Below are 26,901 nucleotides of genomic sequence, written 5' to 3'. Positions count from 1 at the left end.
TTGCTCACCCCAGGGGGCCTTGGCATATTGTTCAAATCAACCTCCCTGCCCCATGCAACTTCCATGGGGACTTGTCTCCAGCTACCAGAGCTGACTGGCTTCCCCAGCTAGCAGGGCCCAGGGGAGATGGGCAGGGGGTAGGCGTCGTTTGCTCCAGCTTGGGCTCTCTTTCTTCCGAGGCTGCCACAGCTTTACTCGCTCAGCTAATTCTCCAGCCAGCTGAGGGAGGGTGAGTGGATGCACCAGAAAGAGGGTCTGGGTCAGGGGTGCCCTGTGCAGCAGGGAGCAAAGATCCATCCACTCCGCAGAGCCGGCTTCATCAGAGAGCCTCTACTCCTAATCCGGGTCCTGCCACCCCATCAGCACAGAACAACATCTGCAGTGGGTGTCACCGGGCACACCCCGTGCAGACGGCCAAGGTCCCTGTTGTAATTGGCCAGGGCTGTCACCAGTCCATGGCCCAAGCAACGGGGCCTTTGTCCTCTCCCTTGAGAGACCCTTCTACAGCTGCACCCATCTGGCTGCCAGGAAGGTTCCCCAGCTAGTCCAAGCCTCTGTTCCATGTCTTCACTCTGTCCCAAAGCTCCTCATCCACCCACGCGCCCACCCCACCCCACTGCGCCTCCCTAACTAATTCCTCCTCTTGGTGTGTCGCATGGGCTGGGTTCTCCTGGCTCTTCGCCCAGCTGTTATCAACCTTTTTTCATTGCGGACCCCTGCAAAATTTCATATGGGGGTGCAGACCCCTTCAGAAATCTTAGCCCTAGGTTGCAGACCTCCAGGGGTCCCCTGTGGGCCACCGATTGAAACCACTGCCTTCACCACCTCACAGCCCAGCGAGGCATGGGTGGCTCGCTTCACCGTCACCGTGGCAAACCCCCAAAGCCCCCGTGCGTGGGCTCCTTGCAGAGCCATCCTGGACCGGTCTCTGGCTGGGTCCGAAAGTTGAGCTGGCTGGCTGGGCAGTTTATGTCCATCAGCGGCAATCTGGTTGTTCCACCAAAGCGTTTGGTGACCACGTGCTTGCAAGCCACATCTTCCAGCCTGACTAGGTGTCCCTAGCAAGAGAGCTGCCGAACCCCCCCAGCACCGAGGGAGGCGGTTGCAGAGTTTGCTTCAAATAGACTCATTTCTGGTCACCTGACATGGAGAAGTTGCCTCAGATGGTGAGATCTAGGCCATCCGGCCAGTGCTCTTCAGCCTTCCTGGGCGCCTATGGGTCACTGGTTGGCACTTCTGAGTTCCCCTCGGTCATGCTCTACAGTCCCCCTTTTCCATGTGTTGCTCCTCTCTGAGCTGCCAGGGCTTCCCCGGGGCTGCCCCAGGAGTGTTGTCAACGCCAGGACCCAAGCTTTTATGGCTTCATCGAACGGCCCGATGACGTTGTTTGACGAGATCACAGATCAGGGCGAGGAAGGGAACTGGGCTCATGTGTCAGATGGAGGGTGTGTCTGCACTACGGGGTGTAGCTAGATCACCATATGGGACCACAGGGTTTGACATCCAAAGAAGGGGGGACTAGCTGGGGAGTCTGGACCCCAGGAATGTGCCCAAGAGGCCAGAACTAGAGATAGTGTCTGGACCCCCGCAGGAGTCCGTTGGCTTGGAAGCACATGGGGTCCAATACAGTAGCCTGGAGACCACACAACCAGGGCTGTGCCAGTTGTAGACACGAGCATTGCTGGGCATGCTGCCAGATGGTGGCTGGGAGCTCACATAGACCTTGCATTCCTTGTGGCCAGCAGTTCCCCTTCCCATCACGCTTCAGCTAAGTTATTTCTCTGCCTTCCCCAGTCCCATCAGTCAGTGCTCAGCGTAGCATCGCTGTAATTCTAGCAGCAGGAAACAGCGTTCTTTGTCCCCAGCCATTGGCCGTTCCCCATTCAGCTGCAGCTTCGTCTTTCTGACTGTCTCCTTCCAGATTAAGCCAGGGGGCAGTAGCTCCTAAAAGTGATGTAGTCTACATTGGCCTGGCCTCCACCTCTTTAAACACAGGTAACCCCCACTACGGCTAGACAGCCCTGAATGCAGGGAGAGCTGGTTGGGACCTTTGCCAACGTGGAATGACATCATATTCGGCAGTTTTGTCAAACCCAAGGCAGTTTGCTGGTGGCTCTGTTTTGACAGAGTTTGCACCAGGAAGGATTTTGGGGTTGACGTCTGTCCAGAGACACCCCACTCAACCCCCTCAGTCGCTTGATCAGACAAGAGCCATTTTGGTACAATGCCATTTCACACCGACGGTTCCCAGGCTTGGTTTCATTGCCAGGCAGTCTCTGTGCAGGAGCTTGGAAGTTGTTGCAAAACTGAATTGTTGTCCTCCAGCCAGCTCTGCACACAGGACTGCAGCCCAGCCCAGCCCAGCACGAGACTGTTTAGCTCAAGCTCAGAAGTGCACCAGGCACAGCTCCTGAATAAGGGGGGGAAGCTGACTCGCACGGCTATTCCAGAACAACTCCCTTGGTTGGCACTAAGCTGACGGAGAGCGACTTCACTCCAGAATAATGACTCCACTGGGGGAGCAGAGTAGAGATTCTGGACTGGACTATGCACCCAGGAGCTATTGTCCAACAGCTGTGGTGGGCAGTGCCCACCCTAGCAGACCAGGCCTGACTGGAGAGAAGGTACACATTTTTAAATGGGGAGCATAATTAACCTTTGGATCCATTTCCCAAGGGGCATGGTGGATTCTCCGTCACTGGCAATTTTAAAATTCAGACTGGCTGTTCTAAAATATCTTCTCTGGGGATTATTGGGGGGGCAGGTCTGTGGCCAGTTCTGTACAGGAGGTGAGGCTGGATGATCACATGCAACCCTTATGGATTTGAATCTATGACCTACTTTATTCCATGTGATTAGAACGTGTCACCAGAGGAGGCAGGTGCTTCCTTTATCCAGCCTAGTTTGTGTTTACATTGGCTCAGGGGGGAGGGTTACTTGCCCTTGGCTAGTTTATGGGTTTAGCATTGAGCAGGCATGTTCCAGGACAGTTGCGGGTGCGTAGGGGAGCAGGGCAAAGTTTATTTCTGCCCCTAGACGGCACAGAATCCTGCAGAAGTCGGCTTTAACCAGACACTCATCTAAACCCCCCTGAAGCCAAAGCATGCCAAGGCTGGTTTCCAGAGGACCCCCTGGACAGCTAGAGTCATGCGTGTGGTCCCTGATAACTAGGGTTATCAGATAGCAATTGTGAAAAAACGGTGCAGGAGGTGGGAGGTAGTAGGTGCCAATATAAGAAAAAGTCCCCCAGAACGGGACTGTCCCTTTAAAAACAGGACAGATGGTCACCCTACTGCTACCAGTAGTTATGGGCAGTGTTTGAACCAACTCTGCACTGGCCCAGCCGCCCACTCTCTCTCTCAGTTTAGACAGAGGGGCCTAACTCCAAGCCAGCTGGTACCTCTGGCTGGGCCCAGCTGCACCTTTGCACCACTGGGAAGCAAGCGGTGGCAAGTGTCTATGTGTCAAGGAAGAGACGAGCACAGAGAGCAGGGCTGGGAGAGTTTATTTAGCCACAGTCACAGACACAAGCTAGAGGGGCTCAGATTTCCAGCAACTCCCCATGGTGGTCCCCGGGGGCATCTGGCTGGCCTGTGGTGGCCAGCAGGGGGCAGGACTGCGTTCCCAAGCATTGCTCCGGTTCTACGGGCTGTAGGAAGTTGTGGGGTCTGCAGCCAGCGCTGGGAGCATTGGCCATAGCAACACAGCGGGTCAGAGCCCAATCAGTCACCACGGGGCACAGAGACTCTGGCTCTGGCCAGGCACTGCCTGCGGCCCGGCTGGGCAGCACTTCCAGTTAGTTTTCTGCCAGAGCAGAGGCCGGGAACCGAGAGCCCTCCGGGATCTTGGCTAGGGTGGGGGAGCTCGAACAGAAGAGGAATTGGAGAGTGGCACAGGAGGTGGGAGAGACCTAGTCTCACAGCAGAACCGGCAGCTAGGTATGCAAGGATGGGGTGGCGATGCCTCTGTGCTCATACAGGGCCACGCCCCCAAAACTCAAATCACCCCCCCTCCACCCAAAGCCACAGAGAGGATGGTCCCATGGGCTGAAGCGGAGACACCAGGGCAGGCTGCGAGCCAGGGGAGGAGAGAGGACACTTGTATTTCCAGGGGGCGCAGAATGGCAGGGAAGGAGACAGAGCAAGGCTGGATGAGAGGATCCAAAAGCCTTCTTCTTCTCCTGGCAATTCTCATCCCCCAAAGCGTCCCAATGCCTTTCCCCTGCACCCTTCGCACCCTCCTCTCCCCTGCCTAGCCCCAAATATTTGCTGTCTTCCCTATGGGGTTTCTCCCACTCTGCACATTCAAATGCAAAGACAGTGGCCAATCCTGTCAATGGAGGGCTGAGGGGCACCATCGTTAGAGGGGACCTGCCCGGCTCTGGTACCCAACAGAGGAAGTGCATCCAACCAACGAGTCACTGCATGTTCCAGAGCTCAGATCCCCAGGGACACGGCGGGATCTGCCTCCAGAGCCTGCTAGAAGAGAGGAGCGTGGCAGGAGAACACTGAGACAATAAAACCATGGAGTGAAGTTCAAGGGCAGGAGAGGATGGGGCAAAACTGGTTCTATTGCATCTTGTCCAGGTTAGAAGCAGCTGGACAGAATCCTGAATCATCTGCCGGCCAGAGCCCAAGGCAGGGCCGCAGGGTGGACACACTCCGCGCCCAGAGAAGAAATGCTTCCTATATAAGCCAGTGGAGCTGCCAGAGTCAGAGGCCATAGGTAGGGCCACCAAGCCCTGCTATTTCAAGACCCAAGGACCAGCAGCTCCCGGCTGCTCAGAGCAGGGACAGGAGAGCAGGAGGCAGGAGCAGCAGGACAGCCCACGGCGCAGGAGAGCCATCTCTCCCGTTCTCGGCGTAGTACTTGGCCACAGCCACATTGGGGTTCCCATTGGCAGGGTCGAACCACATCTGGATGCAGCGCCCACCGCCCCGGTGCTCCAGGGTGTATTTGTACGAGTTGGACCAGATCTTCTCACACAGGTCCGCCGGCCGGGGAAAGACGTACTTGAACGGCTGGCACATGAAGCCGCGGGGACACTGGTTGGTCCCTGGAAAGGAAGAGAGAGGGTGGCAGTGAGCAAGCTGTGGCTTGACTCCATCTAGCAAGACTTCCCCATCTCTGGCTGCTAGGCATCCGCCTGTCCGTGGCTACTGGCTGATCTGGCAATGGCCCAGCTGGCTTGTGGGAGAAACTGTCCTTCCCTATGAGGTGAAATTCAAGGGCTTGTAGCCACGTCACTCACCTCCTGGATTTATCCTAGAGCGGCTGTCTGGGCTCTCACCCCCCTGGGCTGGAGGGGCTTGCTTTTGTCTGAGCAACAAAGATAGACGGTTTAGTGCTAGTAAGAATGATACACCAAGAAGCACTGGGGTTGGGGGCTGGCTTCCTCCCAGACCTCCACCAGTGCACTTTGATCCTTCTCCTAGGGAGTTCTGCTAACACAATATTCATGGATTCCAAGACCAGACGCAACCACTGGGATCAGCTAGTTTGACCTCCTGCATAGCAAGACAGTCCAGAGACCTGCCCCCAAATAATCCCTGGAGCCGAGCTTTCAGAACAAACAAACAAACAGCCAAGTTTAATTTAAAAATTGCCAGCGGAGGCGACTCCATCATGACCCTTGGTAAATTGTTCCAGTGGTTAATGACTCTCACCATTAAAAATGTCCACCTTATTTCCAGCCTGAACGTGTCTAGCTTCAACTTCCAGCCATTGGACTGGGTTAGATCTTTCTCTGCTAGACAGACGAGCCCATTACTAAATAGCTGGTTCCCCACGTAGCTGCTTCTAAACTGTAACCAAGTTACCCCTAACCTTCTCTCTGTTGAGCTAAACAGATTGAGCTCCTTGAATCTATCCCTACAAGGCAGGTTTTCTAATCGTTCATCAATCTCATGGCTCTTCTTGGACCCCTTTCCATTCAACATCCTTCTGGAACGGGGGGCACCAGAGCTGGACCCAGGATTCCAGCAGCGGTCGCAACTGTGCCAAACACAAGAGGTACATAACCTCTCTGCTCCTACTCGAGAGTCCCCTGTTTAAGCATCTCAGGATCACATTAGTCCTCTTGGCCACAGTATCGGACTGGGAGCTCCTGTTCTGCTGATTATCCATGTCTGTCTACCCGCCTCCCCCCCACCGTCGTTCCAATCTTTTCCCTGGTCTCTGCTTCCCAGGATTGAGTCCCCACTGAGTGAATACGGCCGACAGTCTTTGATCCCAGATGTGTACATTTTTCTGTATTAAAACACATATTGATTGCCTGGGCCCAGCTTAATCGCTCTGTATCAGTGACGTGTCCTCTTCGTTATTTACCACTCCCCCAATTTTTCAGTCACCTGCAAACTTTGTCCGGGACGATTTCATTTCTTCCAGGACATGAATCAAAAAGTTTAGTAGAGCAGGACCAAGAACCAATCCCTGCGAGACCCCACTGGGAACACACCCGCTCAGCGATGATTCCCCATTGACAGCTCCATTGCGAGACCTGCCAGTTAGCCGGCTTTTTATCCACGCAACGGGTGCCGTGTTCCAGCCCACTCCCCTCCACCTTTCGAGTCCAGCTGGGGATAGCACAGAGACCAGAGGAGACTACAGCCCTCAACCCCTCACTCCCAGGACTGCTCTCTGGACGCCAGCCCTCAGTCTGTAGCCAGTCAGAGGGCTGCTGTCGTCAAGGGCAGAGAGAAATATGAGCCCCTTTTCCAATCAGAAGCTCCTGAACCCACCCAACAAGATGTGACCCCATCCCCTAGCCGGGGCCCTTGCTCCAGCCACCCCCCAGCCTGCAGCAGCCTGGCTCTGCCCTGCAGCGTGCTTAGGGTTGCCAACTTTCTAATTGCGCAACAAAACTGAATGCCCCTGCCCCGCCCCTTCTCCAAGGCCCCGCCTCCTGCTTGCTTCATCCCCCCCCCTCCCTCCATCGCTCGCTCTCGCCCACCCTCACTCACTTTCACCGAGCTGGGGCAGAGTTTGGGGTATGGGAGCAGGGTGAGGGCTCCGGCTGAGGGTGCGGGCTCTGGGGTGAGGCTGGGGATGAGGGGTTTGGGATACAGGAGGGGGCTCTGGGCTGGGGCTGAGGGGTTGGGGTGTGGGAGGGGAGTGCGGGTTCTGGGGTGAGGCTGGGAATGAGCGGTTTGGGGTACAGGAGGGGGCTCTAGGCTGGGGCTGAGAGGTTGGGGTGTGGGAAGAGTCCGGGAGGAATGTGGGTGAGGGAGGGGACTCTAGGCTGGGGAAGGGGGTTGGGGTGTGGGAGGGGCACAGGGTCCTGGTGGTGCTTTCCCTGGCTCCCAGGAAGTGGCCGCCAGGTCCCTGCAGCCCCGTGGCTCATGGGCAGACAGGGAAGCTCCGCGCGCTGCCCTCGCCCCTGCAGGAGCCACCCCCGCAGCTCTCATTGGTCGCAGTTCACGGCCAATGGGAGCTGCGCTGCCAGCACTCAGGGCATGGGCAGCCCATGTGCCTCGGGGCCACAGGGACCTGGCAGCTGCTTCCGGGAGCGTGTGGAACTGGGGCAGGTAGGGAGCCTGCCTTAGCCCCAGGCCCCCACTGCCCCATCGACCGTACTTTTAACGGCCCGGTCGGCGGTACTGACTGGAGCCACCGGGGCCCTTTTCAACCTGGCATTAGGGTCGAAAACCAGATGCCTGGCAACCCTAGGCGCTCTGCGTGGGGTGGGTTTGCTCTTAGCCGCTCACTGACCCGAGGTCCAGTTCCAGCCCTTGTGCCAGTTCTCTTTGCAGGTGACGGCGTCCTTGCAGTCCTCCCACCACTGCTCGCAGTCCTCCTTGCACAGCGGGACATTGAGGATCCTCTCCCGGCGCCAGCTGGTATCCGCCTGCCAGGACCCGGGGCTGTGAGCATCAGGGGGCAGCTCTGGGCGCCCAGGGGGCAACAGTCACCCCCAAGCCGCCCCAGGGAGCAGGGGTTACATACATGCTCTCCCCCACCCCCCGATCTAGCACCACTGAACGGAGCCAGTGCGAGTCCCAGCAGAACCAGGCCCAGTCCCCAGGGGAAGGGAGAGCCTCACAGCAGCCTCCCCGCACACCTGAGCGGCAGCAACCACAGTCCAACGGGGATCCCGTGCAGAGCACCCCAGCTCGGTGTCCAGCAGAGCTCCTCTGCTCCCAGCCAGGGGTTTGGAAGAAGCCAAGTCAATGCAATCTCTAAGACTGCATCCCCCATATGCACCCAGTACGAGCCCCATCACGCCGGGACAGAGGCAGCCTGTTGGAGTCCTGGAGCACAACCGTGCTGGTGGGACCCGAGAGGTACATAAAACACAAGGGAGGTTTTCTTCATGGCAGCCACCTGCCCCCAGGAGCCTTTGGAGGAGATTGTCCTACCCTCATGCAATGGGCCCCAGCTGGATACAGGGTCACTAATTGTCAGGGGGAATTGAACCCGGGACCTTCAGCACTGCAAGCACATGTCTCTACTGCTTGAGCTGAAGGAGTGACTCCTCTAAGCAGCCCGCTGTGAGTCACTGGGACCCGCCACTAGAGGGAGCCGTGAGCACATGCACCAAGCCAGCCTGCTCTCCCGCCCGCAGCGCCCAGCCCAGCGCCCCCTGACCTGGTGGATCCAGGGCCCCAGGTTGGGCGAGCACTCGTACAGACACGTGTCCTGGATGAAGTGCTGCTTGCACTTGTCTGGCATCACCCCGCAGTGGTCCCAGTTGAAGCTGTACAGGTAGGACTGGTCCTGGTGAGCCTCCATGCTGGTGTTGGCCGTGCAGCAGGCGTTGTCTTTCCACGGGACACACTGGGAACACAGCAAGGGACGGGTGGGCAGGGGACTCCGGCCGCTCGCACCCGGGGGCAGACAGGATGCTGGGGATGCAGCAGCATCACCGGCCTCCAGTGCTGCACGGCGGGACTGCTCCTGCAGAGGCCAGGCCCATGGTGGGGATAGCATTTTGCCCTTCTGCCTAAGGCTCTCAAAGCACTTCACGCAACCAGCGAACGGGGGGTCCACGCCTAGGAAACAGGGAGTGTGACGGGTGGGTCCGCTCATGCTGCTCACCCTGCGGGATCAGCAAGGGGTGGGCTTGGTTTCAGAAGGACAAAGTTGCCCCTGTTGCCTGGTTTGCGTGGGCTGGTTTTGCTACCGCAAGACAGCCTGGTCCAACGCTGCAAGGTTTGGGGAAAGGGGTGGGGGGGAAGGCACGCCCAATCGGACAGTGTCAGTGAGGGCCGGATCCTGCAGCCCATCCAGGAGTCGCCTCGCGAGACTAGCCCTATGGGAGAGGGCCACAGAGCCCGGCCCCGTGAAAACAGTCTTGGTGCATTGCAAACACATTCCCCCTAGCACACTTGGCTCCCCCAGTCACCGTCTGCTAAGCCACCAGTCCCGAGCGGGAAGGAACAAGCCTGCACTGGAAGGGACGACAGGTCCGGGTGACTCAGTTATTCGTCACCCAGCGCCCCAAGGGGCGTGGCATCAGCCTGACGTGTGTCACTGGGCCAGCACTGCCTTACCTGGCCATGCAGCGCCCCCTCCGGGCCTGGCTGGGTTTTGTGGTGCTTGGCATCCATGCACATGTTCAGCACCGATTCCTTCGCAGCACTGGCCAGGCAGGCAGCCAACAGCCCCAGCACGACCCACCGGGCTGCCATCTCCCTGGGACCAGAGCGAGGGCGGGGTGGAAGAGAAGACACATTAGAGCAGGTGCCCAGATGTGACTTTGCTACCCTGGTTGAGTGCACGCAATGCCAACAGCTCCCCACGTAAAAGCATCAGTGTTAACATGCTACCGCAGGGGTGGGGAACCTATGGCAACTCTCCGTGCCGCGGGCCGGAAGCCCCGAGCCTCTGCGCCCCATCCCCCGCAGGGCTGGAGCCATGAGCACCGGCTTGCCCCGCTGCAGGAGGGAAGCTGGGGTCGCCAGGCCGTTAAAGGTCCGGTCAGCTCTGCACAGCTCCCAGAAGCGACCCGGCATGGCCCTGCGGCCATCAGGGAAGCTCTGAGCACTGCCCACGCCCCCAGCACCGGCTCCGCAGCTCCCATTGGCTAGGAACCGCGGCCAATGGGTGCTGTGGGGGCAGTGGCATGCACAGAGCCCCCTGACCCCTCTGCCAGGGGCTGGACATGCCGGCCACTTCTGGGAGCAGCACAGATCCAGGGCAGAGCCTCCCTTAGTCCTACTGCGCCACCGACCAGAAACCACCTGAGGTAAGCGCTGCTCGGCTGGAACCTGCACCCCAAACTCCCTGCCCCAGGTCGCAACACCCTCCCACACCCTAACTCCCTCCCAGACCCCACACCCCGACCTGCACCCCAACCCCTGCCCCAGCCCTGAGCCCCCCCTGCACCCTAATTCCCTCCCAGACCCTGCACCCAGCACCCCAACCCGCTGCTCCAGGTCAGAACCCCCTCCCTCACCTTAATACCCTCCCAGACCCCACACCCCGACCCACACCACCTGCCCCAGGTTGCAACCCCCTCCCACACCCTAACTCCATCCCAGACGCCACACCCCCACGTGCACCCTAACCCCCTGGCCCAGCCCTGAGTCCCCTACCACATCCTAACTCCCTCCCAGACCCTGCACCCCAAGCCCGTGCCACAGCCTGGAGCCCCCTCCTGCACCCTGAACCCCTCATTTCTGGCCCCACCCCAGAGCCTAGGGGAAGCTCTGAGCCACCGTGCCCCCTGCAGGGCTGTGTGTGGCCTGTGACAGATTTTTTTCTGTGGGTCAGTGGCCCCCGATAGACAAAAGGTTCCCCACCCCTGTGCTGCAGCCTGGTGCTTTACGAAAACCCAAGAGAGAGAGACCATGAAGCTACCTGCTGGCAGGTTTTATATCCTAGGCATCTCAGTGAGACACAAGTGATGCACCCACCTTTTTGACTTCTCGTTTGTCTTGAAAGTCTCAGTAGATGCTCTGGGCTGACCACCCACAGTCTCGCCTCAAGAGTTGCTGGTCTCCACCCTAGTTATGAGTTCCTCTCCACCCACTGCCCACCCAGGGGTGTATTCATTCCATTCCATTCCCTCTGTATTACAGCACCAGACACTTGCTCCTGGTTGCATAACCTGACCCTTGCCCAGAGATTCACGGGGTTGAGCACCACTGGGTTTGAGCCAGTGGATTCCTGGCCAGCTGCTGTTCGCCAGTATCAGAGCCAGCCAAATCTCTTTCTGAACATTAGCATGTTCAGCTGTCCAGCCCGCTGTGAGGTAGGGGCGAGTCTCCTCCCAAAGCTGGGGAAAAGGTTAAGCACAGACGCTGACCATCAGCTCTCCCACGGGCAGGTCTTTGCACAGACTCTATGCACTGCAGACTGTTACCCTATACAAATTCACAGTCATGCCTGTAACCTTCAGCTCCAACTCCCCCGCCCCGGCCTTTGGGCTAGGAGAGAAATCAATCAGGCCCCAACACCAGGCCCTATCACCTCTTCCTGTGGCATTACTCCTGTCACAGATGGGGACACTGCTTAATGCATCTCAGTGCTCTCGAAACGCAGGCAACCATAGCACGAGACTGGAACCCCTCAAGCTGACACAGGGGGAGAAGCAGAATTTGTAAATCATTCAGCCCTTGTGATCACCTGCTGTATAGCACAGGCCAGAGACCTGCCCTGAATTAATTCCTGCTCGAACAAGAACAGATCTTTCAGAAAAACAGCCAGTCTGGGTTTAGAAGTTGCCAGTGATGGAGAATCCACCATGACCTTTGGTAAATTGTTGGAATGGTTAGTTAGCCTCCCTGTTGTAAATTTACACTTTATTTCCCGTCTGAATTTATCTTCTTCAACTTCCCCAGCCATTGGACTGTGTTAGCCCGTTCTCTGCTAGACAGAAGAGCTCTCTATTATTACATTTCTGTTCCTCATGTAAGTACTTGGGAACCAATCAAGTCACGCCTTAGCATTCACTTAATTAAACTAAACAGATCTAGCTCCTGGAGTCTCTCTGTGTGAGACAGGTTTTCCTGTCCTTGAGTCACTCCTGGGGCTTTTCTCTTAGCCAGCTCTAATTTATCAATCAGTTATTCTAGTAGCCCTTTAACTGGGGTGGGGAGGGAAACTAAGTCACTACCTTACACCTAGCACTGTCTGGTTACTGTTACCTTCCATTCAGCTGGGATAGGGAACCCAGACTAGTCAGTTACACACTAGCACAATGTTATGCTGTAAGGATCACAAGCCAGAAGAGCATGTGAAACTCACAAAAGACAGTTCACAGGGGAATTTTAAAGGGAAAGAGTAAAAATTATTTCTTTTCATTTTAGGTTACTGGCCTCTGCATACCCTGAGCTAGTTTCTACAGCCCTTTGAAGGCAGACGATAGAAGACCTGAGAGCAACGCTATTAGATTGCCCCCTCTCCTTTTTTAAAAAAAAAAAATATATATATATATTTGTCAGTCTCCCCTTTTTCTGCATTAAGTGATTTCCTTCATCTTCAGGTACTAGCCTATAAACTACAGATTAAGGGCCACCTCCCTACAACAGGCTTATATGCCTAAAAGCTCCCCATATGCAAAGCACAGGAACAAGGCATACATAGCCTGCAGTTTGGAAGCAACTTCCACCCTTGTAGATGCAAAAAGCATTGTCAAAGCTAATTACATTTACACCTAAACTCTAGACATAAGACACCAGCCAGCCTTGATCACAACAGAAAAACACATTAAAACATCAGGGGAACATACCTTACAGAAAGGTCAAACCAAACAAATTCTTCTCAGTAGCTTCAAGCAACTGCTTAGCAAAGCCGCTATGCCTCTGGAGTTAATACCAAAGTTCCCCAGTTCTGAACGCTTTTGAGCAACTGGGGTGCTGTGGTTAACAAGGCTTAGTTTTAATCTGCGCTCATTACCTTCAGAGTTAGTAACAGACAAGGAGCTCGGTGTGTTTGCCTGGAGGGCAGCCTAGTCCTGGAAGAAGACAATTCAGCTCTTCATTTCAAAGGTCAGATGTGTGATCAACCTTTGGCCAATGATTATAAAGAGAGTCTAAGCTCCTGGGCACTTTTCCTTTGCTCTGCATCTCATGTGAGATAAAGGAGTCACAGGACTTCTTGCTCAAGCACCTTCCTTCTAATCTTTCAGTAAATAACCCACTCACCTGAAGACTGTACCTAGCCTGTGTTTGCATCGACCTGGGAAGCCCCAGTACAGATCAGAGAGCCTTGCTGTGGGGAGGTGTTGTAGCACAGTAGGACTCATACACTGTCACCTGCCAGAGCTGCGATGTGAAACCAGGACTTCTACAGCCTGGGCCAGGCCAGGCCAGGCCAGGCCAGCCCCCTGGGCACTAGGCCATATTGCATCTCTCCCAGCTACTCTGTGGACACCACTTCGAATCCCTTGGATACACTGTAGTCACACAATGGGGAATACATGAGGCCCAGTGAGCTAGGCATTAGAGCCCCGGACTGACTGACGGGCAAGCTGGCCTGCTCACCTTTGAGCTCTGCGTGAGGAAAACGCCATCAAAGCAAAAGCGGTTCTGGTTATCTTCACTCCAGAGATGTTACCACACAAGCAAAAGTACCTGATAAAGTGACAGGAGTAATTCACTCGGAGAACTTCAGGGCAATCACTGCAGCTGATTACAGAGAAGGGATTTGCTAAAAGCTGTGTTTCCATATGTAACCCTTCTGCCCATCAGAGTTGGCACAACAAGGGCCGGGTTCAGTATCTAGGGGGTCCGTTCCAATAGCAGAGAAACTGGGGATCCCACAGCAGCCAAAGTGACCATCTAGGCGGGGTGGGTGTGCAAATGAGATCACCCCCTGGAGTTCTTCTCCACAACCCGCCACGACTCCCCACCAGATGTCAGGGTAGAGCTCATCCTGTCTCCATTTCCACATATACAGGAATTGGGATAATCAGAGGACAAGTACAAGCTGCCCCCGGGTAAGCTGGTTGCGTAGTGTCTTCAGGGAATGCAGCTCGTCCTGCTTTTTCTTCCCAGTAAAGTCCCCCTCTCTGCTATATTTTTTGGTGTGTCAGTCCTTTGCCAGGGTTAATTTTATTTTCCTTAATGGTCTCTGGCCACTGGGCTTTACCCTCCTGGCCAGCTAGCAATATTGCTGATCTTCTCAAGGGCAGCACCCCTGGATGTCTGGCAAGGGCGGCTCGTCAGCCCAAGCAAGTGAGGTGCAGCCCACCCAAGAATTCCCAAAAGCCACAACATCCATTTCGCATGTTTGCTTGTTTTTAATTGACTTGATAAATATCGACAGATTTAAGGGCAAATTCGGGGTGGATTTAAATGTCACAACTCACTCTCTGCAGTAGCCAAATGCCACTTCCCAAAATTCAAAGCATGTGGGGCTGCGTGAGGTGCAAATCTTGGTATAGCGCCTCTCGTAGTTGCCTTGTTACTGTGGCAGTTCACCACGCCCAGGAGTCACTTTATCGGGGCGCTGCTGCGTAACCACGACTTGGTGAGCCATGGCAGGATTGCAGCAGTAAAGCCTGGGCTGCATGGAGTTTGCAGCGGGCAGGGATGGGGCTGGCACGTCCTCAATGGGCCCCATGCATGGGCAAAAGGAGTTGATGCCAACACCCCGGGGCCACCTCATGCTCCCCCAGCCATGCCAACTTGAGTAGCAGCGGCAGCTCCTGCTTCCAGGTCTGCCTGCTGCTTCTTCCTTCTAAGTAGCTATTACATTATTCATGGGGGGGGGGGGGAATAGGTATTTTGTGATTTGTTCCTCACCTGTCAAAAAAGCCAGGCACCACCACAGTTGGCATAGTGAGGAGTCACACGGGTGCCGGAAACGAAGGGACGAGGCATGAGCCATCCCCCAGGGGCACGGCTGGTGACGATTTGGTGGCTCTGGCTGCATCGCTTCTGACCTGGGGGTGACTTTGTGAAACTGTGTCACGAAATGACTGGGTTGTGGAAAACCTCCCTGCCCGGGCTGTAGTCAGTCATTGGCGGCGTGTATGTGTGGTCTTTCAGCGTGCTGCCCTAGCTCTGCGCAGACAGCCGACGCGGCACACCTCGACCAAACGGCCCAATAAAACCACAGATCCGTTTCAGCAGCGAAGGCGCCTGGCCGGGTCTATTATTGATGACACACGGTCCTAGTATCCTGCCGACTCTACAGAACCACTGAGCCATGTATGCCCGTTACAATGGACCAGCCCTGTGAATGGTGGGACTTTCCATTCCCGCCAGGCCAGACAAAGACACCCCCTCTGAGACCTCTTTATACCTCGATACAAACAAGTTAAGTGTTGCCTCTCTGATGCGGTTAGTTACCACCCATCACCTTGTACATGTTGGTTCAATGAGAACATTTCTATCCATCACCCTGTCATCCTGACCTTATCTTTAAGAGGGGTCAGCATGTTCCTGTTATCTTTGAGGAGTGTGTTTGTACCGTATTAGGTATCGGGGTGTTCTGGTACCACACTGCTGGAATGTGCTTGCGTGAGTGGTGTGACGTTCCCCTGGTGTTATCTGGACCGGTGATCTGCTAGGTCACTCCAATCCTTGACGCTGGGAGCCAGGCTTACACTGCTTTGCTGCGAGAACCCCCACTCCTGGGCTGGTCACGCACAGCCTCTGGCATGTAAGCTGCTCCCAGTTACGTGAGTGAGCACTTTTGGCCAGCCGCTGCTTGGATTGTGCAACCAAATGACACTAGCCAATATCTCCAGTCCCAGACACAACCCTAGGAAGCTCCATCTTGCAGTGTCCAGTTATGCCTGCTGGACGCAGCAAGCTTACATGAGTTTGTCAATTTAACAAAGAAATTGATATGCACCTGGCTTGTTATCCCAAGAGGAGTCTCCGACATGCTTCAAATCAAACACACTGCTTCAGGTAGAAGAAACAAACAAATTTATTAACCACAAAATATAGATTTTAAGTGATTAGAAGTCAAAAAACAAGAAGTCAGATTTGGTCAAATGAAATAAAAGCAAAACGCATTCTAAGCGGACCTTAACACTTTCAATGCCCTTTCAAACTTAGATGCTTCTCACCACAGGCTGGCTGATTGCCCTTCAACCAGGCTCTCCCCTTTGATCAATGCTTCAGTGGCTTGGTAGTGGTGTCTGTAGATGGAGGTGAAAAAGGGAGGAAGAGCCTGGCAAACGTCTCTCCCTTTTATCATGTTCTTTCTTCCCTCCTGGCTTTGCCCCCCCCTTCAAAGTCAGGTGAGCATTACCTCATTGCAGTCCTAAACTGACCAAGGGAAGGGGGGTGACTCACTCGAGAGTCCAACAGATCTTTTGTTGCTGCCTAGGCCAGTGTCCTTTGTTCCTGTGAGGCTGGGCAGGGTTGGGTTTGTCCCATACCTGCCCTGATGAGGTGTAAATTGCCCTTCTGCTCTTGGAGAGTTTTGCCTGGGCTTGTTTTAAGCCATGAGGACACATTTTCAGCCTCATAACAAACAAAAAAAAAATTACAACCTATAACATTACTATGACAGCAATGCTCAGTGCATCATGAGCCTTCCGAAGACACCCGACATGACTAATTTTTGCACTGGATACCATACAATCATATTATAAGGATGACCTTGGGGGTGCTGGGTGTCCCCCCCCCCCCGAAGGTACAGAGCATCACAAGTGGCCTGTGCTTAGCACTTCTCAGGAATGTTTGTGTTTTTGCAATACCAGCCTTGTTCTTGCCAGGTTCTGTGAACTTGCAAGCAGGCATGTTTTATAACAGGGCCTGACTTCTGCTCACAGTCTGACTCTTACGACCTCTGCTTCATAGCAGCAGGGCTCGACCCCTACTTTAGTTCAAACATTGGGCCTCATACTGGGTCTCATGTCTCAGGCTCTCTTTCCACTAGACTGGGATCTCCCAGGAGTTAGCAGGGCTGCGTCAGGCCAGAGACAGGGGCCCAAACCACTGCACCATCCTGCCTCATCCCAGCTGTCCACCGCGGGACATTCAAGCCCCACAATCATCTCACAGGAGTAAAGAGCATTCTGGACAAGACACCATCCCCTTAGGCATCGTGCCTTCCTAAACTTGCAAATCCAGTGGGGCTGCCCGAATCTGAAAGGACAGCACAGTAAACCCCATGGACCTGTTTCTGTCCGAATGAGCCAAGGTATTTATTCATAACTAGCCCGGATTGTCAAAAGCACTTTATTAACTGATGGATCTCCAACACCCGCCCGGGAAGTAGGGAATACAGCTCCTTGCTCATGCCGAGCTCAGTAGACCACGACTCTCTGGGTGCACCTGGCTCACTTGCATCTGAGCGCACCAGGTCTCAACACAGTCCACGCCCTCTGCACACAAGCCACCAGTCGCCAGCCACGACGAACTTTTACCATGTCCCCGGATTGCCGTGTTACAGCTCCCCAGGGCCCTGACGGGGGTGCACTGCACAATCGCCTTGGCCGCGGGCCGTCGGCGGAGCGCGCTGGTATTTTCTGGCAGCCGTAACGTTTTGCTGGGGTTGGCTACGGAACAGAAAAGGAGCTTAGCGGAAGTAAGAAAACACCGTTAACTCTTTCACTGGCCAACTGCTGCTCGGTGGCAGCCCCCGTCGCGATGAATAAAATACCACCTCTGAAATACCAGCGGGCCGCCCAGCTCCTGGTGGAGGCCGCTCAGGCCCGGGCCACAGGGCGGGCAGGGACCTCAGGGGGCCTCCAGCCCCCGGCTCGGAGCAGGACCCGCCCCCAGCGAGTGTCAGGCCGGGCCGGCTCACAGCGGGCTCCCCCCACCCGGGAATGATCATAACGGACGGGGCGCGGCACAGCCCCCCCCGCGGGCTCAGGCCCCGGCTCTGAGGGCCACCAGCGGCGACCCTCACCGTGGCCTCGTGACGAGCGAGGCAGAGCAGGGCTCGGAAGGGACCGAGGTCAAAGCTGGGTGCGGCTGCGGGCCGGCGGCCAGGTCACCGCCCCCTGCCTCAGTTTCCCCATCTCTCACGGCAGGGACCGGGGGAATTCCCGCCCGAGCCCAACCCGGGTGCCGCGGGACCCTGCGCGCGGGAGCGGCCCCCCCGCGCCGGGACTGTAACCCCGCCTCACAGCGCCCCCGTCACGCGCAGCGCGGGGGGAGGGGCGGGCCCCAGCAGCCCCGGGGGGCGGGACCTGCCCCACTTCCGCCCGCCGGTGCTGCTCCTGACGGGCGCTTCCGGCCCCCCCCGCCCGCGGACCCGAGTTGAGCGACGCAGCCCGAGGAGGGGCGGGGCTCAGGCCCGCCCAGCCCCCCCGCCGGCGACAGGCCTGCCACAGACACGCCCCGCCGGCGGGGGGGGGCCACTCGAGCAGACTGGAGGGCGGGGGACGCCATTTCTCGCTACAGTCACGGACCTCCCCGAGCACGGCGCATGCGTGAGAGGAGGGGCTGCCGACTCCCACCCGGTCACTTCCGGCGCGCAGGAGCATATGCTTCCGGGTCACGCAACCTCCCCCCCCCGCAGCGCTCCCGGCCCAGCTCTGGTGTCCGGTGAGTGGAGCCGGCACGTGCCGCTCCGCGTGACCCACGCGCGGCTCCGGAGCGGACCCGGAAGCCCCGCCCCCCCCCGCTCCTGCAGCCCCCCCCGGGTGTGACCCGCCATGTCCACGCTCTTCCCCTCGCTCTTCCCGCGCGTCACCGAGTCCCTCTGGTTCAACCTGGACCGGCCCTGCGTGGACGAGAACGAGCTGCAGCAGCAGGAGCAGCAGCACCAGGCCTGGGTGAGCCGCGGGGCCCGGGGCCGCCGCGGGGCCCGGGGCCGCCCCTCGGCTTCGCCGGCCCGGGCTCCGGCCGCCCGGCGGGCAGCCCCGTGCCGCTCGCCCGCCGCCCGGCCGCGTCCCCACGGCAGAGCCGGCGGCGGCCCGCGGGGCTCCGGGCGGCGCGGGGCTTCCCCGCCCCCCCGCGCGGCGCCGGCTGAGCTCTCGGGGCCGGCCGGGCCGTGGCGAGAGCGGCGGCCCTCGCTTGCCCGGAGCTGCGGCGCGGCCTGCGGGGAGCCTGGGGCCGGGCGGTGCCTGCAGGCGCCCGCGTGGCCCGCCCTCGGGGGCTAGCGCCGGGCGGCTGCGGGGGTTCCCGCTCCCCCCTTCTGGATGACTCGCGTCGTGGCGCGTCCATGGTCTCCCCTGGGAGGCCCGGAGACCTGGCTGCCGGGGCGCTTCTCCTGAGGCCGGGACCGATTCCGGTCTGGCTCTGCTCGTCGGGCCCCCCCCGCCACCCGGCGCGATTCCTCCCCTGCCTTGGGGTTTGCCCCCTTGGGAGCTTAGCGCTCCCGGTTGGGGTCTCCCCTGTTCTGAGCAGGTTGCCCCGGTGCAGCGGTGGGTTCTGGGCAGTGACCAGCGACTACATTTTAAAAAGTATTTCGGTGTCCAGTGGGTTTTTCAAACGGATCTAGGTGCCCAATTCCCCTTGATGGCACTGGGGGTAGGAGCCCTAAGTGCTTTTGAAAATCCCACTAGATGCCTAAATACCTTTAAAATATTTTAAACGAGTGTCACTCATGGCTCATGTCCTTACTTTAAACAAACAAATCATAACATGACCATGAAGCTAGTGACTATAACTGAACTGATGGTCACTCAAAGGACACTGTCAGATCAAGGGTTTTACACAACCTACAATCAACAGGAGTGTCTGTGACTATTTTTAATTCAGCTGATAAGTCTGTGGTTTTGATCAGCATTAAATGTTCCCTTACAGCATTTGCAATCCAAACAGCATAGCCTTATGTTGGTCCATGAATCCAGTAATAAAACTGACTAGCTTCATTTTCATCATCCTGCCTGAGTGAAATGCCAAACTAAAAAAAAAAAAAACACAGCATCATAGCATGATAAAAAGTGAAGGCCATGGTTCTCTCATTGGGTTCCTGATGCATATGTCAGAGTACGATTGAGGTGCCACAATTCCTGTTTAAAAGGAGGTTTAATGATCTGCAGAGGTGATATTAACATGCATTTTTAAATTCAGATTCTTTTAATGATTCATAACAAGAAGGATGATGCCCAACATCCTGGAAGCCGGGAGCTGCCTCCTGTCTGTCAGCTTTGCTCCCTGCTCTGGGCAAACTCTGCATGGCAGCAAGGAGGAGTCGAAGCTGAAGCTGCCATGAGTGGAGGCTGTGGGGAAGTTTTGGGGCTGGCTCCCACTCGCCACCCTAACAGTGCGTGCTACCCAAGTGCCCCTGCCCATGTAGCCCCAGGGAGGGTAGTAGGGAGTAGAGACTGGAGTGGGGATCAGGGGGCTGCCCTGCAGGGAGCGGGAGCAGCCAGGCTTTGCTGAGCAGAGCTACCAGCATTTTAGCTACCTGCTGGCGTGCACAGTCATTCCTTCTGCTTTTGCTGAAGTCCAAAGTGTTACTGGCCTCAGCCCACAGATTCACCAAAATCTGGCTGTGCTCTTGTTACCAGGAAGCAGCTCCCTTTGCAAAAAAGCTTTTTCTGATTGGTCTCTCTTAGTGTACTTGCAGACTGTTGAGATAATGGATTAATGCAAATAGCAGGAGTTCAGGTCAGCAAAGGGAAGTGTGGGTTCCCTTTGCAATAGAGAGCAATAGACAGCTCCACAGATTGTCGGCATAAAGAGGACTAAGGAAGTTTCTCCAAGGAACTCTGGGATACATCCGGAGGACTTCTGGGACCCGAGTCAAGCCAGCGCCATGTGCTCACAGGAAAGCAATAGGGCTCGGACCCTGCGTCCCAACTTAAAATGGGATTGGACCCTCCAGCCCTGCAGGGTCCTGGGACCCTAGGTTCAAGCCTCAGGGTTAGCACAATTGGTGTGTGGACGCAAGGGGGATTCGGCTTGAGCCAGGCTCAAGCCCGGTTTACACTGCTTTGTAGACATACCCTTGGGGAGTTGCGCCAATGACAACAATGCTGGGAAAGGTACTATGGGTACAGCCCAACACTGATCAGCACCTTGGGACCAGAAGGGTGTTGAGAAACAGGAAGGAGTTCAGACCGACCTACAAAGGCCGAAGTGGGATCGCTCTGTGAAGGGACTTGGGTGCAACGATGCTTCTTGAGGCAGGGGGGAGAACCATTGCAAAGATGTTCAGGAAAACTCTGAGAGGGAGCTGTGACAGGCCCTGGAGCAGTCTCCAGAGGGATGCGGCGATGTATTACAAAAGCCAGGGATTACAAAGGTGGAAGCGTCATTGCCCGAGTCACTTCTAACTAGACTGTTCAGAGCATTGGAGAAGTGACTTGGGACCAATCCTGCTCTGGCCTAGGGGAGCTGGGATACCTAATAGGGCATTTCCCCCTCTAATGTTCATCATCCTTTTTCCAGAGCTCTAGATCGCATACAGCCATGCCTAGATTGCAGATTTTAGACCCTGCTCCCACGGAGCCGTCTTAAAGTAGAGCAGGGAGCAGCATTCCTTGTGCTGCATTGGAGCAAAATACCTTCTTGCTTGTGGGCAGCCAGCATCACGGTTTAGTGGACAGAGCTGAGAATCAGGAATTCCTGGGTTCTAACTCTGCCTCCTTCTGTGGCTTCTCTTTGCTTCAGTCTCTGCATTGGCTAGAACATGCTTAGCAGGATTGGGAGACCTCGAAGGATTGTGCTGCAGCAAGGGGCGTCCGTGATCCAGTGCTGAGCTGATGATGCTGCAGAGCTGGGCTGCAGGGAGAGCCCTCGTTCGGATGAGATGTACAATCAAGGCCCTGGTCGCTTGTGGTCTTTATGTTCCCCCTGGCAGTTTTAATAAGAGTTGTTTTGTGAGCCCCAGGGCCTGTGAGTAATCTCTAGTGTAAATTCAGCCTGTGGTTTCAGTTGCAAACAGTCTTCTCTACTTGCTGGCCTAAGCACATAACACAAGGCAACTTTTTAAGCAGCTGCCACCCAGAAGTGGCTGCATTTCAGTGGCAGGTGAAGTGATCTTTCTCCTTGAATCTTTCGTGACCCAAGAGCTGCAGGTTACTTAGCAATTGGCATAATGGATCAGTCAGTTGCTCCATCTACTCTGGTGTCCTGCCTCTGCCAATAGCCGCTTCCGGATGCTTTAAAGGAAAGGGTATAGACCAGAGGTGGGCAAACTACGGCCTGCGGGTCACATCTGGCCCGCAGGACCGTCCTGCCCAGTCCCTGAGCTCCTGGCCTGGGAGGCTAGCACCCGGCTCCTCCCCCGCTGTCCCCCTTCCCCCGCAGCCTCAGTGCGCTGCACCACCGGTGCTCTGGCCCACCACTCCTGCTGGGCAGTGCAGTGGCGCGGCTGCGAGCTCCTGCCACTCTGAGCGGCGTGGTAAGGGAGTGAGGAGGGGTTGGATAAGGGGCAGGAGGTCCTGGGGGGCAGTTAGGGGACAGGGAGCAGGGGGGGTTGGATAGGGGGTGGAGTCCCGGGGGGGCGGTTAGGGGCCAGGGGTCCCAGGAGGGGACTGTCAGGGGACAAGGAGCAGGTGGGGGGGTTGGATGGGTCAGGGGTTCTGAGGGGGGCAGTCAGGGGGCGGGAAGTGGGAGGGGGTGGATGGGGGCGGGGGCCAGGCTGTTTGGGGAGGCACAGCCTTCCCTACCTGGCCCTCCATAAAGTTTCGCAACTCCAAAGTGGCCCTTGGGCCAAAAAGTTTGCCCACCCCGATATAGACTTATTGTTCAGTACCTTCCTGGGGAAAACCAAGGCTGGTTTTTATCCCCCTACGACGCTTGATGTGCAGGGTACTGTATTGAGGCATTGTGTAGCATCAGCTTTTTTGGACTGACTTTCCTCTGTCTGTTTTCCACCCCCAGCTGCAGAGTATTGCCGAAAAAGACAATAATTTGGTCCCTATAGGAAAACCTGCCTCCGAGGTAAGAATCCTGACACCCTTTTTCTGTGCTGTAGGGTTTTGGTTGTTAAGAAGGGAAGACCAGGATCTGGAGGTTGTGCGGTTAACAATCCAGTGTGCTGGGTTTTTAACTTGCTAAACAGGTGCACATCAGTTCCTGCTGAGGATTCTGGGTAGTGTAGTCCAGTGGAGCGCTCACCTGTGCTGAGTACTATGACTACAGCCCGTGACATTATTTTTATTGTTTGTTTTTTTTGCCGGGGGGGAGGGGAATTTAGTGTTGTTCCATTTTACCCATGTGGGAGGCAGGGGAAATTGGGGCTGCCCCTGGGGGGAGGTGGGAAGCCCTGAGGGGGCAGGGCACTGGGTCTTGCGTGGTGGGGAGAGACCCAGGGGGGTTGCAGGGCAAGCCCACCCCAGAGCAGCGCCTCCTGTCCTGCTTGACTGGGCCCGGCTCCCTGCTTGGAGCGTTGCAACACGGCCCACAGGGTCGCAGTGGTGCCCGGGGTCAGCACCGCCGAGGTTTGGCCCGGCTGCCCCTCCGTTGTGATGACGATGGGGTGGCCAGGCCAAATTTGAGTGAGTGGCGCTGCAGCCCTGTGTACCTGGGCGCAGTGTCGGGCCCAGCCCCTTGGGAAAAGACCTGCCTCTGCAAATGAGTGAGTTTGTTTTATTTTGTGTTTGTTCCTATTTGCAAAAAAAACCCCGGGGCCCTAACTACAGCTAGAGCTGCCACTAGAGGGCGTAGGAACGCTCTGTTCATGGGTGACTGCCGGGGGCTCCTTGGGGTCAGCTCAGCTCCAGTTAGAAGCTCCCAGTGATCTGGAAAATGCCGAGACCCTCCTCTCCTACCTCAGGCTGGGAGCACCAGGGAGGCCACACGCTCAACCCACAAGGTGGAGGGGTTCACTGTATTCCCGCTAGCCCCCTCCTCTGGAAAGGAGGTCTCCATGAAGCGAGACCCTGGCAGGGAAGGGGGCGAGATTCCCGCTAGGAAGCAGGGTGAATGGGAAGTGATCTGCTGTACTCGGCGACTCTCCTGCGTTCGTTAGTGGTGCGGTTCCTCTGGGGGTTTGCTGCTGAGTGGGGAGGGAGTGTCTCCAGTTCCGCAGCAGGGGAGGGGAGCTGGTAAGGTGGGGGTGGAACTACAGGCTGTGGGAGATCTGTGGGCCCCAGTGTGTGGGTACGTGAGCCGGGAGGGAGAGTGGTGCGGGAGCTGAGGGCACTGGGTGCTGGTGCAGGGGGTGCTGGGCCAGAGGATGGGTTGATCCCTAGGGTTGGGGGAGGGAAAGCCAGGCCATGGGAGGCAAGAGCTGGGGGAATGGGGCGTGAGGGCCGGCTGTGGAGCGGTGCTGCAGGGGGCTGACAGCTGTGGGTTACCCTGGCGTCTACAGCATTACGATGAGGAGGAAGAGGAGGATGACGAAGACGATGAAGACAGCGAAGAGGATTCTGAGGACGACGAGGACATGCAGGACATGGACGAGATGAACGATTATAACGAGTCCCCGGATGACGGGGAGATCAATGAGGTATGTGGGGGTGGGGCCTGGTGGACCTCAGCAGCCGAGCCACGCTCGCATCCACAGATCCCAGTACGTGGGGACACACGCAGAGAGGTGGCTGGGGAGCACCACACCACCCAGCTACCTCCATCCCCCAGCAGGGAAAGCAGCGATACCCAGGCAGGCTCCTTCTGGGGAGCAGGACAGGTCAATCTGAGAGTTTCCCTAGCACCCTGCACCCCACATGGGAACGAGCCTGCCTGATCATCCAACCCCAGCTCCAGTCTCTGTTCCTGACACTGGGCTTTTTCCCGGTGGAACGGCCTGCACAGATCCCTCCCCAGTGCCTCATAGGACCCCCCCCGCCCCCATCGCAGGGGTCTCCAGGCAGCCTCCTCTCACTTTCTCAGCCCTGCTGGCAGATCTCTCCCCCCTGCTGTGGGAGCTCTGGCGGGAGCGCTCCAGGGATTGGTATTATTTCCAGAGACCGGTAGTAAGGCCGAGCTGTCTCGGTGAGTTTTCCAGTCACCGCCCGGGAGCTGGGGAATATCACCGTCCCAGTGTGACAGACAGAGGCACAAAGATGCTGACTTGTCCCAGGTCACTTAAGAGTGGAGTTGAGTATAGAATCCAGGAGTCCTGCCTCCCATTTCCCTTCTCTCCCTCCCACAACACATCCCTTCCGAGAGCCAGCCTCCCTGTGGGCTATCCGCTGGGAGTGGACTCGCGAAAGATGAGGGATTATCCTTCCTGTGTCATTTGCCCAAGGTGGACATGGAAGGAGCTGAGCAAGACCAAGACCAGTGGATGATCTGACCCAGCTACATCTTGACCAGGTTAAAGGCTGCTGGCGTCCGCTGGAGCTGAAGGAGGGTAGGAGAACTCTCCCTTCTGGCTTGGCATTGCCTACAGGCATCAGATGGGACGGCTCGTCAGTGCAGGGTCTGATGGACAGCAGCACTTGGAAGCCCTGGTTAGGGAAGTGTCCCCACTGCCGTCTGTCTCGTGATTATTTTGTGAACGGTGCGTGGAACAGAATCTGGCTCAGCCTCTCGCCCCACAACGGAGCCAGCTGGAGAGAAGCTTTCAGTCTCTGCACCTGCCCATGTGCCGTGTCTGTGCCAGGGCAGCTACTGTTAACATACAGCTCTACATGGGATCACGGGACGGCCAGGGTGGGACAGAGCAGCCGGGGCTGGCTTTGTGCGTCTCTGGCTCTCACAGAAATTTGGGGTTTTCCAATAAATAACACTTCAAAACAATTCTTGAGGTTTTTTATTAGTAGTATTACAGTAGCACCTAGAAGCCCACCCAAGATTAAGGCCCTAGTGTGCTATATGTATATTTAGTAAGACAATCTGTCACTTCATATAAAGGGGAGCCTCCCTGCATAGTGCCGGTGACCCAGGGAGCAGTTCTCATTTCATTCCTAGAGTGACTCATCAGAGAGCAGTTTACCAAGCCCAGTGTAACGTCAGACAGCTCAGTTCTATCGCGCTGGGCCCAGGAAGTCCCCGGCGACCAGGCAGTTTAGCTCAGCAATAAGTGGCCTGTCAGGGGCTTTGTTACAGTCCAAATAACAGACAAAACCAACATGTTTCTCATGGGTTGGCTCGCACGGTCACATCTGGTCAGCAGCCTTTGCAGTCAGGATGCCCTGAGATAGGCCCCAATTGCCGTGAGGCAGGAGCAAGGTGCATGAGTTGTGTATATACGGGTGTGATGTTACATCCCATATTCTTAACAGAAATATGGTTATGATACGAATATGGTATACTACTAGGTACTTTATGCAAGATGGGTCTCATACGATATCATTGGAAAGGTCATAATTTACTGAATGTGTGTATCCAATTTGTATACGTGTATCGTTGTATCGGAAGCGGGGAATATTGACCGTGAAGCCAAACAATGTTAGTGGTTGGTTGAGGAAATACACACAAGCACAAGGATTACCCCAGGAACTGTGTGCAATAGAAACCTCTCAGAGAGAGCTTGACACAATGGGAACTGTTTAACCCTGGTCAGGTAGCTCTACACAATGGGAAGCGTTTGACCCAGGTCACAGCAAAAAAGCTTTCCGGTAAGTGGGGGGAAGATATAAAAGAGGGACAATGACAACATGAGGGGTCCTCACTCTGTCTACAACAACTCAGTTGAAAACACCTGAGGAACAAAGACTGAACTGTGAGAAGTGATGGTCCCAGGCTAAGAGCTTTAGTCTGTGTAAGAAAACCTGGGAAAGCCAAGGCAACTTTGTGCCTTAAGAATCTGCTAGCCTGTTTATCACTCAGGGTGAGAATTTGTTAATTTGTATCCTACCTGTCTAGTGTGTTAAGGATGTGTGTTAAGCTCAGTCTGTGGCTTTTGTTTATTTACTCAGGTAATCTGCTTTGTTCTTTTGCTATCTCTTTAACCACTAAAGATTTACCTTTTGTGCCCGTCACAATGGGCCCTAGTAATAAAGCTCACTTTGGGATCTGCTTGGCCCCAAAGGCAGGTGTTTAGCTCCATCCATTAGAGAGGATGGGGAAAGACACCAAGGTTGGCTCCAGACCCAAAGCTGGGGGGTGGATGGATGTGGGGCTGGGTTGGTCCTGTCTCAAAAGGCTCACTAGAGTGTGCAGAAAATGCTTAGCACTTAGCCAAAGACTTCAAAGGGCTTTCAGTGGCAGCGCAGTGGGTAAGGTACTTATCTGCCCCAAGTTAAGAACATAAGAC

At 56.1% G+C, this 26,901-nt stretch overlaps 2 protein-coding genes and 1 long non-coding RNA gene across 3 annotated transcripts; 1 reads left to right on the top strand and 2 right to left on the bottom strand.

The window, feature by feature from the left end:
- Positions 1-4,781: 4,781 nt before the first annotated feature.
- On the bottom strand, positions 4,782-9,629 carry LOC144279926 (folate receptor gamma-like). Its single transcript, XM_077841631.1, has 4 exons — positions 9,492-9,629; positions 8,587-8,775; positions 7,711-7,846; positions 4,782-5,056 (listed from the first exon to the last, which is right to left on the bottom strand). The coding sequence occupies exons 1-4, from the start codon at positions 9,627-9,629 to the stop codon at positions 4,782-4,784; spliced, it is 738 nt and encodes a 245-aa protein (XP_077697757.1).
- Positions 9,630-15,807: 6,178 nt separating this feature from the next.
- On the bottom strand, positions 15,808-18,054 carry LOC144272261 (uncharacterized). The gene is made up of 2 exons (XR_013347533.1): positions 17,764-18,054; positions 15,808-17,407 (listed from the first exon to the last, which is right to left on the bottom strand). It is a non-coding gene; the product is annotated as an uncharacterized LOC144272261 (long non-coding RNA).
- Positions 18,055-18,377: 323 nt separating this feature from the next.
- ANAPC15 (anaphase promoting complex subunit 15) lies at positions 18,378-25,442 on the top strand. Its single transcript, XM_077830137.1, has 4 exons — positions 18,378-18,634; positions 22,638-22,697; positions 24,070-24,207; positions 24,949-25,442. Exons 1-4 carry the CDS (start codon positions 18,515-18,517, stop codon positions 24,994-24,996), a joined length of 366 nt encoding a protein of 121 aa, XP_077686263.1. The 5' UTR covers positions 18,378-18,514; the 3' UTR covers positions 24,997-25,442.
- Positions 25,443-26,901: the final 1,459 nt, after the last annotated feature.

This window comes from Eretmochelys imbricata, chromosome 1, assembly GCF_965152235.1.
Source record: "Eretmochelys imbricata isolate rEreImb1 chromosome 1, rEreImb1.hap1, whole genome shotgun sequence".
Taxonomy (NCBI): domain Eukaryota; kingdom Metazoa; phylum Chordata; order Testudines; family Cheloniidae; genus Eretmochelys; species Eretmochelys imbricata.
This window is presented reverse-complemented; position numbering and strand designations above follow the sequence as displayed.